Source organism: Castor canadensis, chromosome 13 (genome assembly GCF_047511655.1).
Source record: "Castor canadensis chromosome 13, mCasCan1.hap1v2, whole genome shotgun sequence".
NCBI lineage: Eukaryota > Metazoa > Chordata > Mammalia > Rodentia > Castoridae > Castor > Castor canadensis.
Genome location: NC_133398.1, coordinates 125,171,549 through 125,188,621, shown reverse-complemented (window position 1 = coordinate 125,188,621; position 17,073 = coordinate 125,171,549). Strand labels below are relative to the sequence as shown.

At 47.2% G+C, this 17,073-nt stretch overlaps 1 protein-coding gene across 13 annotated transcripts in view; it reads right to left on the bottom strand.

Annotated features, from left to right (window-relative positions):
• The window catches only part of Fancc (FA complementation group C), a 184,420-nt gene that overhangs the window by 20,767 nt on the left and 146,580 nt on the right, over positions 1–17,073 (bottom strand). For all 13 annotated transcript variants that reach the window (XM_074052583.1, XM_074052574.1, XM_074052572.1 and 10 more), the window contains 3 exons: positions 12,164–12,320; positions 2,872–2,924; positions 1,508–1,607 (listed from right to left, as the gene is read on the bottom strand). In XM_074052583.1, coding sequence (XP_073908684.1) covers positions 1,508–1,607; positions 2,872–2,924; positions 12,164–12,320 — 310 coding nt within the window. The remainder of the gene's footprint in view (positions 1–1,507; positions 1,608–2,871; positions 2,925–12,163; positions 12,321–17,073) is intronic.

Genomic DNA, 17,073 nt, shown 5'->3' with positions numbered 1-17,073 from the left:
GCAAGACCCTGAGTTCAAACTCCAGTACTGCCAAAAGAAAAAAGAATAAGTGAATGAATGACTGGAGGAGGATCACGCACCCAGGACTGTGACTGCCCAGAGATGGACACATAAGGCACAGAAGAGAAATGACAGGTGGATACAGAGGCATACGCAAAGGTAAGAGGCTACCGTTCTATTTGAGCCAAGGGTAGGTGATGAATTCTTGTTTCTTTCTGCATCCCTGCCCTGACTCACACCAGACTCCAGGACTCTGGACACATGTGGCTGATCAATGGTTCTACATTTGGACCAAGTACGACTCTGGTCCAAATCCACAATGACCAAGGACAACAGAAACAAACGTGCTCGAGCTAATGCTAAGAGCAAAGCGACTTTCCTGAATCTCAGGAGGTCAGGTCCTGCCTGGGAACCTAAGCACGCACTGCGAGGATAATGTATTTACAGTCAGGTCTCAAAATACGCATGAGTGGCGGCTGTTATTGTTCTGCCACGCTCTCCACCTGAATTCCAGGCTGGGGATCAGTGGTAACGCTGCTGTAGTCTAGATGACACCCCAGAGAAAGACGGGACGGGAAGAAATGAGTCACAAATATTTGTCATTGCCTTGGAGAGCAGAAATGTCAGCTCAGAGCTGTGTGGGTTAGGAGGGCTCAGCACCCTAGGACTGCCCTCAGAAGTCAGGCTGCAGTGAGCACCACCATGGTCCATGCCTTCTTCACAGGAGAGGCACAGTAGGCCAGTACCCCCACAAAGCGAAGTGCCACATGAGCACTAAGCATGTGGCCATGAGAAATGAAGGCTGGTCACAGTGACCAGAGGTGACCACTCTTGGGAAGAGAAAGACCACTTTATGCTGTCCTTCAGCAGCCCCGGAAATCACGGCCTGGCCTGTGCTGAGGCCCCTGGAGTCCTCCGGTTTACTGATGGTATCTAACTCGCACCAGGCCACTGCTGTTCTTTGCTCCCTTCCTGTCCTTCTCAGTACCTCCTTCCCCTCCCACACCCATTCACATTTGCCTCTGAGAGGATGAAGGAGTCCGTCACTCACAATGCCCAGCAGTGCTAGGTAATAGGTGGCAGCTCCTGCCAGCGTGTCCCAGTCAGATGCCAGGGAGCCTCTTGCAGGCCAGAGGCTCAGAGTGACAGACAGGGCCAGGGGAATTCTCCGTGCAGGGCAACGTGTGCCCACACAACAGCCGCTCCCAGACACAGCGGTGAGAAGAGATCCTCCTGACTTCCTTTCAGTGCAAATGGTTTCACCTTTGAAGGGCAGTCTTCTGGAAGCTTTCTCCGTGAGCAAAACAGTCGGTCAAAATTTTTGAAAACAGGGCTGGGGTGTGGCTCAGCGGAAGAGCATATGCCTAGAATGTGAGGTCCTGGATTTGGTCCCCAGCCCATAAAAACAAACATAATTTCTGAAAATAGAGTGTTCCTATCAGGTGATTAGCCAAATACTCTTAGCAGCCTATTTTCTTCTGGAGTGAGTGGGGAGCATGTGACGTACCTGCTTGTTCTCTCTTTCCAGAGCCTCTACAAAGCACCGAGTGAACACCTGAAGAAGAGCCAGGATTTCTGGGGCTCCATCAGTTTCCAAGAGTGTGATCCTGAACAATACAAAGTCAGGTCATGACACACCAAATGCTTCCTGCAGCAAACCTGTGAGCTCAAACTACACGAAGGCCAAAATAGACACCCGTTTGTCCCACGAGCTTCACCGACTTCTCAACCCACCAGGCTGCAGTTAGTCCCTGCTGAGGCAGGAGGCAAGAGAGGCTGGCCTCCCTTTTCTGAGCACATGCTCTGAACTGCACAGTGTGAAGTAGTGCTCTTTGTGGGTTCTGGGGTGCTGAGCTCGTGGCTCTGAGACTTGCTGCTCTCTCCAGCCTCTGTGCTCCATGGGCCCAGACGTGCGACTGCAGCAGGACTTCTCTCACAGAGCAGCTGGAGAATCCAGGTGTACCTAGTTTGGTTTCCACATATTCTCATATAACTAGCTTTTCTTTATGTTGGTTTAAGGGAAAAAAAAAAAACAACAACAACTCAAACTTGGCTAGCTTCAAACTAGCAACACTACCCTGCGTTCCTACTTCTGTGGTCATTAGCTTGACGCTGCCATATTTCAAGACCTACTGAAGTGGGGAGTTAGTTATTTGTTCTTATAAAAATTCCTTTCCCGGGAGCCTGCTGTCTGCCCACATCCCGTGGGGCGATGGGAGAGGCAGGCGGGGTGGAGGCAGGTCCAGACCCTGCCGCCCTCATCCATGTGAGGCCGGAAGCACTCAGGGTGGCGAGCTTCCCCGAAGGGGCCTAGCCTCAGGACTGGAACGCCTGCAGACAGACAGGGCAGCCTCATGTGGTGTTCAGTGAGCTCCTCGCCTCTCACCCAGGAGGACCCTGCATCATCACATTAAAGATCAGTGTGCTGTAAACACGCACAGCTTCAGAAGAGCTGTTAAGAATGGCTTATTTATTTACTTTTCTTAGCTTTCCTTGGCTGCAACATCTTTCACAAAGACTGGTCAGCCCTCATGTGGTGAGGAGAGGGTCCTGCTATGCTCTATTCTGAGCTGGGAAGAGCCCCACATGACTATTTCATGATTTTAACACCTCACTCAGCTCTACCTTTCTGTCATTGCTACTGGAATATAAAAAGACCCACAGAAAGAAAGTGGTCTTAATTCTTAGGTGTAAGCTTTTAAATATACATTGACTTCTGAGTTTCTTCCAAAAAGCTCAGAGGGATAAGAAGGAACCAGAAACCCTTCAAGTCCTCGTGGCACAGCCAGAGACTACTGCAGGATTTTGTATTCATGTTTGGAAGCTGAACATTTTTGCATCACCTGCTAGCAGAAAGAACATACTATTTACCTGAACATTTCATCGACCATTCTGAATATGGCAGGGTGGCAGGCTGCTTGAGGCTGTAAAAGCAAAACACTTCATTGGTAACAGCTGGAGTTATCAGGCAAAGGAGTTGCCCAGGGTTGCTGGTGTTAGAAAAAGAACAACTGGTGCACAGAAACAAACAAGCAAATCCAACCCAAACAGACGTGAGCAGTGGCTCTCCTTAAACAAGGAGTCATGGACAAGCTTGGCTTTCTCTGTACTCCTTTTGCCCCACACTTCTATAATAAGCCCACATGATTCAGAAAAAAAGTACATTTCTTGGACAATTTAAAAATACCCTCTACCGGTATTTTTACCGGTATAGTCTACCACAGGGAGACTCAGAGCCTGCCATGTGGCTAGTTTTTCTTAAATGCCACACATCTGGCTACCTGAGCTGTCCTAGAAGTGCCCCAAGGTTAGATCTCTGCCTGCTGTCGTTGGTAATGAGTGTGTAATAAGGGAGGGTTACGATTATGACTGAGGACACCAGTGACCACTACTGCAGCAGAGTAAGTAACTTCACATTTGGTGCACTGTGAACTTAACAGCCGAAATCATTGACTATTTAGGATGAGCTGGGGATCATGAAAGGAAGAAAGCGTACAATCATGACAAATGATGGGAGATATCTAGTTTACTAGAGTACTTTGGTGACAGGTTTCAATGCCTTGAATCTGCAGAAGCTGGCCTGGTCTCCTGTAGTCTCCATGGGGGTCTCCGTAGGTCTGATCCAGGCTCTACATATTTTTGGTTACAACTTAAACATGAGTTTATGCTAGACAGAAATTCCCATGTGTGTTGTAAAATAGGTATTTTACAGTAGAATCCAAATGTTAGCGAGTGAGGCTCTCAAGGGAATTTCCTGATGTCACATTGCACTTGGTGACATAGCCTTGCCAGACGTTTTTCACAGCCCCCCTTCAGTGAGAAGGAGGAAGAGCTCCCCTCTGAAAGTCTTTGGGCCACCCTGTGCAGGCATGGTGTTTTGCAACGTTGAACGTGCGCCATCTAGTGCTCACACACCAACACTACAGCCGCCCCAGGGACAGGATGGCGTCCTCTTTCGTTATTTTGAAGGAGAGGCATTTGTGATTTGCAAGTAAAGTTTTTTACTTGTTAGCCCATGATCTCTAATGCTTCACTGATGCGTATATTTTGTCTAAAAGAAACCAACTTGAAATTCTCTTAAATTCATTATCTACTTAAGAAAGTAACTTGACAAAGCAAAGACAGGTTAGTTCTTGCCTTCAAACTTGGCAAGTCAGTTAGTCTGTCTGTTTCTCAGCCTCTCTATAAATAGTAACTGTTATTAAGAGGTCACTGGATGCACATCCAGAAAATATCATTAAGTTTCTAGGTATTCATGGTAGGAAAAAAATCAAACCATATGACTTGAAGAAATGTGATTCAGCTCAGTTTGCCAGAAGAATCTACAAAGTAGTTGTCAAAAGGGAATTTACATAAAGGCCACCTGCCTCTAGAACAAAGTTTTAAGACCCTATAGCACTGCCACATGCCCACGGGCAGGCAGAGAGCCTGACAGAAATGAAGATCAAAGCTGGAGACCGAAAACCAGAACCATTTCCTTTTGTTCTAAGTGGCTTAACTACCCCAAGCTGGTAAGGTTTTGATGTAGCTGAGAACCACTCAGTTCTGATTACAACGATTTCTAAATGGCAAAGGATGGTTCGAGGAGTGCCCAAGGAGTGCCCTGGGACTACCAAGAGGACCACAGCGGGAAGCAGGTGAGAACATTCTACCTTCATCTGTCAAAAGGGAACAAGAGTTTGCGCACACTTTCCTTTCATGCAGTGTTTGCCAGTAAAACAGCTCAATTAGGTGTTTCAAATGTCTTCACACACAGACAGACCAGCTCTGCGGTTGGGACTGCCTTTCTTCCAAATCTCAGACCCCTGATTCCTTAGACCTTGTAAAAAGTGAGATACCACGAGGCAGGAGAGCCCTGCTGAAACAGCCCTGCAGGGACATGAGGATGGGACAGGCCTCGCCAGTCACCCCAGCTGGGAGCAGCTCGTTCTCACACATGCCCTTTATTGTAGTTTTTAAAATAAAACCCTTTATACATAATTTTAGGGTCAGCAAGTCCCCTCATGGAGACCGAAGTGCGCCCAGGTCAGGCATGGGTCCCTGTGACATCAAATCACAAAAGCACACTTAAGCTGTTTTTCTTATCAAGAGAATCTTCCAGAGTTAATGGTTTTAATATATGTTCCTTTGGCAGCCACACCCCCCTTCCCAATGCCCCTCCTTCCCATCTCTGTACAGCATCTTCTGAGTGACAAGGCACACATTTAGCCCCCTGCCAAGAGGGCTGCCCTGCATCTCAGGGCTCTGAAACCCAGAGTGATTGTCCTTTCCATAAAAACAAGGAAAGAAAACCTTTCCTGGGTTCCATCTGCTCATCTGTTTTTCTCAGATCTACCAAAATCTGTTCCTTCCCAAACTCTCTTCTCCATCTGCCCTAATAATATTCATGTAAAGGTTATTTCAAGTCTGGGGAAACCATGTAACCAGAAGGCCATGTTAACTCACAAGCCATAAGTTCTATCCTTCTTTCCTTCACCAATTCTTCCACTAAATGTTGGAGCTGCAGCCCCTTAGCCTTCCTTTCCTGGAGACCACACTACACTGTCTCTGGGTCTAAGAGACTCTTTGCCCCCACCTTACCCACCAGTCCTGAACCGGCTCCCATAGCTACCCAGACCTGTACTGCTTATCTCTGCTCTGCCCAGGACAGCCCATTCCTATCCCTCAATGAAACCAGGGAAGATGGCATCAACACAGAGAAGTGCACAGTAAGGATGGGAGGAGAGGGAGGGAGAGCCAACCAGTCACAGGGCAGCAAGATCTGTGCAAGTCATGTTGGTTTAATCTTCTACTTTCACACCAACTCATCATTATTGAAAACCACCTGCTATGTGAAAGAGGCCTGAGAACACAAAACAGCGCAGTTCTTAGGGAGGGAGGGAGGGAGGGGGAGAGAGAGAGAGAGAGAGAGAGAGAGAGAGAGGGAGATGAGAAGGAGAAAACCAGAAATGGAAATCATACATGTTCTGAGGTAAAGTGAAAGTGAATACCTCCTACAAAAACCTAAATTAAGGCCATAAATGAACAGAAAAACCACCATCCAGTCTTTTTGGATCATCTCCCCCTTCAGAATCAAGAGAGAAACAGCAGATGAGTGAGAAGCTGTAGTGATTCTCTTTCCCCGGCCTATTTCAATGTAGTTTAGTAATTTTTTTACTCAGCTAGTGGTCACCTGAGGGGGCCTTCCCTCTACCCCACCCACCAGTGGCGTCCAGTCCACGTGAAGCCAACCCCGGCCCCGCTCTCCTGACAGGGCAAAGCCCTCCTCGCTTACATCCAGACATAAATCAAGGGGTGACTATCTGCACCACAACAAGCCTTCTCACTAGATAGTTCCCACAAGAGTCGATGGTAAACTCCTTTACTGAGTCAAAAAAACGATTTGTTGGTAGGAAGATCTACTTACATAAACGTCTATTATGTAAATAAACAAGTGTCTATAAATACATATTTGTCTTTTTCTTTTCTGTTTTCAAAACGCTAAACATAAAACTAGGTTTCCCTTCACACTTTAGGATCTATTTTGTTTTAAGACATTCAAGTTCCCTGCAGATTTAGCTTGGAAGAATGGTTCCTTTCTTTTTAATCTTTCCCAGATGTTGTCTGTACCACAGCAATTTTTTTCAGCTCTCCATAATGCAATTATTGTTTAATTAGTGATAAATCTGTCATTCCTGGGCCTAAAAACTTAACAAGTACCAAATGTACTTTTGCGTTTTAAATGTACACACGCTCTCCTGCATCGGGACACAGGGTGGGAGTTGTGCACAGGGTGCCCGGCTTTGGAGGCTGGTCCCTGTCCTCACCCATGCTTCTCCCCAGCGAGCTCCGGGACCATCGACCATTGCAGCAGGGGCTCATCAGCCCGCCTGCTGCTCAGTCAGTGCAGCTCTGCATGGCGTGGCAGGCCTTGTGGGTCCTGCTGCTCGCTTTGCTGCAGCTTTTCCCTCTCCCCGTCTCTGACTGGCTGCAGAGCCTCGCATCTGCAGTAGTGAACGCCTGGGCTTCCTCTAGACAAGGGTGGGGCGTCTGGCGCCCCCTGAGGCCTACGCTGGCAAGTGCAGCTGCTGTCCTGGGGACAGGAGCCTCCACCACACTTCCCTTCTCCACCTCTGCTAAATCTCCCACTTCAGCTCTTGTTAAATTCTGTGAATCACATTAAACAGCTCACAGGCCGTGCGTGAGGGCTGCTAACGAAAGCGCAGGAAAGGAAATCCCCAGAGCAGCAGCGAGATGCTGTTCACACAGCATCAACAGCATTATCAGGTGGGGTGGCCACTCTTCGGAATCGTGGACAGAAGTTCTTTTCCCTCTTGGCGCAGCTAAGATTGCTGTCTGGAGAGTGAAGCAAACACATTCCAGCTCCTATAGAGGACACCAAGGCGTCTGGATGTTTTCTATTCTAAGCTCTTATTAGACAAAGACACACTTGTTACAGAGCCACGAAGACTTCTAGGTAGGAGAATTAATGAGGACTGTTCTCCGATTTAAGATCTGAATAAAACAAAACCCAAACCCACCCTGCCTCCCAGCCCCGCTCCTCTCCGGGGCAGCTCTGGACCCGCCGCAGCGGCTGAGGCAGGGGGGTCAGCCCGGAAGGAGCGCAGGGAGGGCATGGGAACCAGGGTGCCCTGGGCCCTGGCACACAGCACCCGGCAGCCAAGCAGGGCCACCCTGCTACCCGGCCAGCCCTTCTCATTCAAATGTGGAATCCAAACAATAGCTTTCTGGGCTCCACAAACAGAACAGTAAGGGGAAACACAGCATCCTTGATTCAGGGCCAGCCTTGGGAAACCCACAGTGCCAAGCAGTCTGCATAATTAGCAAGTGCCTTTCACTGCCTGCGTGACATCAGTCTCCAAGGTCAGGGCTGAGGCTTGGATTAGGTCTGCCAGTGCCTGTGCTGTCAAGGAAACACAAGGCCATCTGCCTTTGAGAGTTTCAGTTCGCACAGCAAGTGACAAACTGGGGTTAATACCTCCATTTATTTGGGGGGCCACCAACTGTGGCAGGCAGCCATGTCTTTGGGGTCAGTCCAGACCATGGAAGCCAAAGGCAAATGGGTTTGAAAACTTCTCTATTTTAGAAGACAAATGTATACACCTCTACACACATGTACATTTTATATAGACTTCATTTATAACTCAGGTGACATTAGACTAGTGACTCACTGTGCATAGTCTTAATGGAAAATACCAGGCCTCCAAAGTCCCTGAAAGACCAAAGCACACTCGGAGAGGTCATTACACTTTGCACACTTTCATCTTTTGTTTTTGTTACGTTCTGGTAACTACAGAATTCCCAGGACTCACTCTGGATAGTCCCCAGAGATGGAAGTGTAATTAACAGTGTTCCACATAAAACAAGGTCCGCAGACCATCACACTTTAATCACTCTCAGAGCCCAGCTCTAATGCAATAGGCGTCGGGTTTCCTCTGCAGCAGGGCGCAGCGGCCCAGCAGTCACTCCTGGCGTGCACATAGTGCGCTGCGATAAGCCAGCTGGATGATGCAATTAGGAAGCAGATTCTTCAGGTTACCCCGTAATCACCCAGGCAGGTCACAGGCCTCAGCAGCCTGCTTGGCATTCTAGCACCGCAGGCCCGGGTGCAGGAGAACAACTCACACCAATCAGGGCCTTCCAGCTCATCGTGTATATTGTAATTACCTCCTTGAGCCACGAGGCACAGAGGCACAGAGAGGTCACATCCTGCTGATGTCACAATAAATTACACCAAATAACACACTCTAGTATCCCCCTCTAACCCCAGTAAAAGCTCTGCATTGCTACACAGATCCTGACAAATGCTTTGGAGACCAAACGACTTTGAAGTTGCCTGATGGGGGGAAGGTATGACCCACTCTCAACTGGACTGAAGATTACACAGCATGATGTCCAGTGGGAGGGGCTGTGTGCATTCCCTCTCTCTCAATCTGCTGTACTTACTAAAAGGACATGGAGAAGGTTCAGGCAAGGATCATGAAGGTCACAGCAACATCACAGACTTTGAGAAGACTCCAGCACCCTGGAGGCACATAGCCTAGTCACTCTATTTTGCCATCAAAGAGGACAGAGAAAAAGTAACCAGAATTTTAGCATGCACAGTTGAGTTAGAAATGCAGAAATATGCCAGACAATAAAGGTAATTTACTACCTTAAATCACCTGGACTAGGCAGTCAGAGGACTTCCAAAAGATTTTATTTTGAATTGTGCTTTGATTATTTTTATATAAGGTGCATCCTTACTTCTTGCCTTAACGTGCAAGTCTTCTGCAAATGCTTAGGTCAAGTAGTAATTATCCATAAAAAAGATTCTCTTGGGCTCTCTTGGTTAATAGATCCCCCTCTCTCTTTTCCATCAGGAGAGACAGCATGGCTACAGAGACAGTGCTGCCCTGCACACTCCCCAGCGAGGCCCCCCACACGGAAGCAGAGAGAGGCCAAGAAAGAGGAGGGAGAGGAAGAGGCAACCTGTACAGTCTCCAACTGAAACAAGAAAGAAGAAACAGGTGGTTTCAACAGAATCAGAGAGAGGCATCCAGGAGGGGTGCCGTGCGACCTCAGGGCAGCCTAGCAAAGGCCAGGATGGCACTGCCCTCTGTTTCCTGGCCAGTGACTTGAGATCAACACTGCTCCGAACTCATGTCTCATCTGTAGAACAGAAGACAGTCTGGGTGCCAAATCCCCTGGGGTGATGGAAGTGATGGGAAACACGGTGCGGTCTTTGCCATTCCTGGAAGACAGCATAGCACCCGCACTGTGTGGTGTGTGTTTGGCTGTGCTGTGACTCTCATGAGCTTACGTAAGTGGGTATTTTAATTATAATTAGTGTAGCGCTTACTCCATTTTGGGCTTTCTCCTGTAACGCAAGTTGTAACTGAACCTTGACAAGCAGTTAAATAAGTGCCACAATGACAACTGCGAGTTGATACACAGGATGGTGTCCCAGACCTCTCCCTCCAAAACTCAGCACCAGAAAGCTGACACAATGCCTCTTCCAGGGGTGCCAGTGCTGTGCCTTCAGCAGCCCGTGAGACACAGCTCAATGGGCCTGCCCTGTAGCTTCACTGCCAGAGGCCCTGTCTGAGGAGGCCAGTCCTTCACTTCCTTGCTGACGAGTGTGCTCGGGCAGTGTCTGAGTCGTCATTACACTATGCTAGGTCATTTCTTTTGTGAACACAGGGTCTCACCATGTTGCCCAGGCTGGCCTTGAACTCCTGGCTTAAATGAGCCTCTTGTCTTAGCCTCCTAAGTAGTCAGGACTACAGGTGTGCATCACTGTGCTCAGCTTTCTTTTACCTATATTTTCATATATCCCTTTTACTTATTCTGTTTTTGTGTGTCATGCAAGAAATCAGTTCATCTGGAAACTTTTTTGCCTCCTATGGCTTGTCACTTAATAAAAGGACCTGCCCCAATAAACTGAACTGACACTTTTCAAAGGAAGAAGTCCAAATGGCCAAAAACACATGAAGAAATGGTCACCATCTCTAGCCATAAAGGAAATACAAATCAAAACCACACTAAGATTCCATCTCACCCCTGTTAGAATTGCCATCGTTAAAAACACCACCAATAACAGGTGTTGGCGAGGATGTGGGGAAAAAGGAACCCTAATTTACTGCTGGTGGGAATGCAAGCTAGTTCAATCACTGGAAAAAAATTTGGAGCTTCTTAAAAATCTAAACATAGATCTGCCATACGATCCAGCAATCCCACTCCTGGGGATATACCCAAAGGAATTCAACACAGGTTACTCAGAGGCACCTGCACACCCATGTTTATTGCAGCACTGTTCACAATAGCCAAGTTATGGAAACAGCCAAGATGCCCCATTGCCAACAAATGGATTAAGATAAGGTAGCATAATATATACAATGGACTATTATTCAGCCATAAAGAAGAATGAGATTATGTTGTTTGTAGGTAAATGGATGGAATTGAAGAGCATCATGTTAGGTGAAATTAGCCAGGTTCAGAACAAAGGTCATATGTTTCACTCATGCATGGATGATAGATTCAAAAGAAAAATGTATACAAAAAGTATAAACATGATCCCACATGCACGCACGCACGCACACACACACACACATACCACGTTTGTGGGTATACATTCATAAAAACATGTTAACAACATTGGGACTGTTTGAGGGGACAAGGGGAAGGGAGAAGAAAAGAATGATGGAGAGTGAATAATACTGAAATACATTCTATGCGTGCAGGATGACGGCACAGAGAAAGGCACTGAAAGCAGATGAACAGCAAGGGTGAGGAGGAGGGTAGAGGGGTGACCTGACTAAAGTGCAACATGCTTGCAGGTGAAATGCCATGGTGAGCCCCTTTGACAATGAAAGACAGGAACGTAAAGCAGGTCCTGACAGGAGGTGGGTGCTGATGGAGGGGAGGTGGAATAAGGTCAGTGTACTTTATATGCTTGTATGAAAACAGAATAATAAAGCCTGTTGGAATTGTTTTAAGTGGGGGGGATGAGGGAGAATAATGGTGGTGATGAACCTACAAGGCACACTGTAAGCATATATGGAAATGTCACAACAAATCCCCTGTAAAACTAACATATGCTTAAAAAAAAAGCCTTTTTTTTGTTTTTGTTTTTTGAACTAAAAGGAACCTGTTCCTCTTGTAAGACGCACATTCTGAAGGTGGAACTGGGGGGACAGGCTACCCTGGCTGGCTTAGTGTGACATGTAGTTTTTGGATGTTTCTTTTAAATCCTTAGGAATCCCTTGGGGAACAGCACTCCACACCCCATGAGAAGGTCAGGTCATGGAACAGTTCCTTTTCTCCTGGGTTCAAGTCTGTCAATGGGGCGGTAGGAAGGTAGGCCTAGGAATACAGCTGGCGTGTCTTCTTTAAACTAAATAAGGAGATACATCAACAAAGCATTCCTTTAGGGAACCCCTCCACTACCCCAAAAAAGTCTGTTGTCCAAATGTTCCTTCTTGAGGATATGTAATACAAGGTGCAAAAGTCAAGAAAGTCTCCCCAGCACACCAAGTGTGTGGGAAAGTCCCCAAAGCTGCTTCCAACAGGACACGTGCACGTGTCATTACTTTTAGAGCTCCAATGCCTTTTGTTTGCCCCCCCTCCCCTGATTCCTGGCAGCCCTTTAAGGGTTCTTCCTCCCCCAGAGTGCAGCACGTACCAGCCATGAAGCTTGTATATAGCTTTCTGTCCTTCTCAGACAATTTCTCTCGCTGGAGATTAGCTTTTCAAACAGATGCACCATTGCTTTTTCAAGGCTGGGCAGATGCCGAAGCCAAAGGCTGATGATGGCAGACATGGGCAGAGAGATCTTCCTCCTTCCAGCAAGAAAGAAACAAAATGTTAAGCAGAAAGAGATTTCTGGAAGAAAAGGAAGATTAACAATGTCCAAAATGCAATGACTAATCCAATCTGTGGAGCTTCTGGCCCTGGTCTTGACAGTAGTCAACATTCATAGCATCCGTGAATACTTGCAGCCTACTCCTTTGCAAAATGATGCAATTATACCTCCATTCAACTTGCCTTAAGAAATTAAGAGAAATGCTTTCCAAAAGGATAAGCAGGTATATAGTGAAGAAAGAAGAGAGGATAAAAAACTGAGTTGCAGAAAGGCTTTGAGACGTCCCAGTAAATGCAGTCCCTAAGTTAAGAAATAGTTATGTCTGAAAGTTTACAGTGGGATCAGGGCCACAATCTGCACACTGTTTGACTCTTCAACCTCAGTTTACCATCTGCAAAGTGGGCTGACCGTGCTTATGGTGCTGTTAGAAGGATCCAATGACCTGCCTGGTGCAGAACACAATGTAAATATCCAATGGCAGTAGACACAGATCTGCTGTGTGAACGTTTTCAAATACTTCTTATGAGCAGTCTCATGGATGGTGGTTATGGCCTGGCTGAAGCTCAGAGGGCTAGAGCCACCTGTCTCCTACAGCTTCATTTCCATTGGAAAGTCCTCTTGTGTCTGAGGTTTGGGGTTCCACTTCCCTTCCTGAAAGGGTGCGAGGGGCATGTGTGGACCTCTGAGTCCCTAGCAGTAGCTCTGGGACACCACATCCCACATAGGAGCATGCTATTGGTAAGGACAGCTAAAATTGCAGCAGAGTTCCCTGTCCCCTTTCCAGGGCTCCCTCACTTCTCTGCAGAGCTGCACAAAGACCAGGGACTGGGCCTGGGATGGAGAAACAGGAGCTGCTTCCACTGGAATCTCCCTTCTCCTCATGTGGACCTCACCTGGACTGACTCTGAGATTAGGGGAGCTGAGGAAGAAGTCGGGGTGGGCGGGCATGCCCGCCTTCATGGCTGAGCTTGAGCTTCAATTGGGCAGGCAGCTTCCCCCATCTCTCCACCTCCCATACCTGGCAAGGAACTGCCATGGTACCCACAGTACTGGACGGGCCACTTACCTGGATGGAAAGAAAGGAAGATACCAGAACTGTAAACAGTCTGCCAGGAGCTGGGTGTGGGGTGTGTGGACTTTGTGCCAGAGGCACAGGCAAGCAGACTATCAAGTAGTCTGCTGAGCTGGGACTATGGGGGAGGTCTGGGCTGAAGACAGCATTTGGAGGTAGGTGTCAGTAGCACAAAAGGTGCAGCTCTGAGAGGGGACAGGTGAATGGAGAGGGGGGAAGCAGTGCAGGAAAGTGAATCTGCAAACAGCAGGGGCCACCCAGGTAGAGGGCAGTGTCACCAGAGCCAAGAGACAAGACTCGGCTGAGAAGCAGGGGTGAAGCATGAGTGGGCAGGGCACTGCCAGGGCAGGCCCAGGAGAAAAGGTGCAGGAAGGGGCTGGAATGGAGCCAGGGTGGAGACCATCTTAAGAGGGACGGCTGTGCCAGGGGCTGTGCCAGGAGTGGTGGCCTTTGGTGCTTGGGTAATGTGGAGCTCCAGGACCACAGGACTGACTCCTGAGGGGCAGGACATTCACTGTGGGAATGTCAGAGACAAGGCATTAGAGACTCCTCCAGTGTGCACCCACAGGAGGACATAGAATAAAGAGTTCCGTCCACACCATGGAGCATGTTCCATTCTCAGAAAATGAGCTGGGTCTGTATCCCATGAAGGATAGCTCAGATATGCCAGCTTTTTTTTTTTTTTTTTTCTCCATATAATGGAATATTACTCAACTTTTATTTATTTATTTATTTATTTATTTATTTATTTTTTTTTTTTTCATTTTTCTTTTATTATTCATGTGTGCATACAAGGCTTGGTTCATTTCTCCCCCCTGCCCCCACCCCCTCCCTTACCACCCACTCCGCCCCCTCCCGCTCCCCCCCTCAATACCCAGCAGAAACTATTTTGCCCTTATCTCTAATTTTGTTGTAGAGAGAGTAGAAGCAATAATAGGAAGGAACAAGGGGTTTTGCTGGTTGAGATAAGGATAGCTATACAGGGCATTGACTCACATTGATTTCCTGTGTGTGGGTGTTACCTTCTAGGTTAATTCTTTTTGATCTAACCTTTTCTCTAGTTCCTGGTCCCCTTTTCCTATTGGCCTCAGTTGCTTTAAGGTATCTGCTTTAGTTTCTCTGCGTTAAGGGCAACAAATGCTAGCTAGTTTTTTAGGTGTCTTACCTATCCTCACCCCTCCCTTGTGTGCTCTCGCTTTTATCATGTGCTCATAGTCCAATCCCCTTGTTGTGTTTGCCCTTGATCTAATGTCCACATATGAGGGAGAACATAGGATTTTTGGTCTTTTGGGCCAGGCTAACCTCACTCAGAATGATGTTCTCCAATTCCATCCATTTACCAGCGAATGATAACATTTCGTTCTTCTTCATGGCTGCATAAAATTCCATTGTGTATAGATACCACATTTTCTTAATCCATTCGTCAGTGCTGGGGCATCTTGGCTGTTTCCATAACTTGGCTATTGTGAATAGTGCCGCAATAAACATGGGTGTGCAGGTGCCTCTGGAGTAACAGTCTTTTGGGTAAATCCCCAAGAGTGGTATTGCTGGATCAAATGGTAGATCGATGTCCATCTTTTTAAGTAGCCTCCAGATTTTTTTCCAGAGTGGTTGTACTAGTCTACATTCCCACCAACAGTGTAAGAGGGTTCCTTTTTCCCCGCATCCTCGCCAACACCTGTTGTTGGTGGTGTTGCTGATGATGGCTATTCTAACAGGGGTGAGGTGGAATCTTAGTGTGGTTTTAATTTGAGATATGCCAGCTTTTAAAGAAGGTTCTGGAGTGATGCTGGCTTTGTTTTTAAAGAGCTACGTCAAAAAGACAGAAAGCTGCTTTGTGTGGACTACTCCATGTTTACAAGGACATGGGTTCTGACTGACTTCCAGATGTACTAGAGGATGGTACGGAGGAAACACCTTACATTTCCTGTACACACTCCTGGTATTGTGTTATTTGACCTAGATAATGTAAACTGTGAAGATTTTAAACAACGAACAAGTAAAACAGAAAAAACATTGGTTTTAGCGACGGTGGTACACTTCACTGTGTTCAACTCATGCTACTGGCAGAAACTCTGTGCTATGCTTGTTCCCTCCATCCCGTCTGCACACGGATCCAAATGATGGATTCAAGGAAAAGAGGGTAAGACAAAAACTCTGCTCCCCCAAATTCCCACTTGATAGCCAAGGGAGTCTGTGTACTGCAGTTGGGGTTCAGGCAGTTGCTGGAGCAAGTGGGGTTTATGCACTGAGAATTTCCCTTTAAATAATGAGGAATGCCCCCCACCCCTGCTCTCCCCCAAGTGCTTTCATGTGGAACTCATGGGTTTTAGCAACAGCTCCTGAAATGGATCAGGGGAAACCTTGACAGGGCTCTTTTCTGGCCCCAGTACCTCCTGCTAGAAGACCCTTGCAGATAGCTCCCCCTGGACATTTAGAAAATTCACCATTTCCCCAGTGGAGTGAGGCAGGGGTCTACCCTGTCCTCTCCACAAAGAGATAGTAGGTTAAAAAAAAAATGGGTTCAGCTGCTAACTAATTTTGGTTCCAATTTTTTTAATAGAAAAAAACAATGTCAAATTAAATTCTCTGCAAGAAAGGTTCCTGATGGAGGTGCCCTCTGGAGGACATGGGCCAGGACCACAGGCGACTGAGCTTCCTCAACCAACACAAACACACAGGCCTGACAGTTCTCCGCAGCCCCACCCCCAACCCACTTGGCTCTTGAGACAAGGTCTTGCTGTACAGCCCCGGCTACCCTAGGATGTGGGATCCTCCTGTCTCAGCCTCCTGAGTGCTGGGATTACAGATGTGCATCGTCACCGAAAGAGGTCAAGGGCATGTTAGGCTGCCTGAGAAACCCACAAATACTGAGATCAATTTTTCTGGAGCATTCATTGCTGGAGTAGAAGAAATTGGAAAAAATCCTCTCTGTTACATCCTGAAGGTGTATTTACATGATAACCTGATCTAGGAAACATATCAAGATGAAGGAAGCTGGGCCACCACTATCGTCACATGCATTGAGAAGCCACATACGTCTCAAGGCAAAGCACACCCGCTGTGAGCTGAATAAATGGCCAAAGCTGTGCCCTGGGACTTCTAACCGTGACGAATCAGCATCAGCCGATCTTCACGGGAAAACTCTTCTTCTTTTACATTTTTATTAGCGTTTAGTGGTACAAAGGGGTTTCACTGTTATGTTTCCATAGATGCATACGATGCACCCTGATCAAATTCACCCCCTCCTCCCACTAAACGTTTCCAACAGGTTGCATCATTCAGTTTTCATACATGGGTGTGAGTACTTTGAACACGTTCACCCCTCACCTTCGCCCACCCTACCCTCACCCCCACACAGAACATGACTTATATTCCTGTCAGTCATTTGTAAGGACTAGGTTCCACATATGAGAACGTGCGTTATTTTGTCTTTCTCAGTTTGGCTTATTTCACTTAACATAATGATCTCTGGTTCCACCCAATTTCCTGCAAATGGGGTAATTTCACTCTTCCTTATGGCTGAGTAATGCTCCATTGTGTGTGCACATACACTTACACATGCCCACTCTTCCTTGAAAACTTTTTCAGTGACTAACTTTGTGACATCTTGGTAAGAGTGACAGAAAGAGAGTGACAAACACACCAGGAGACAGAG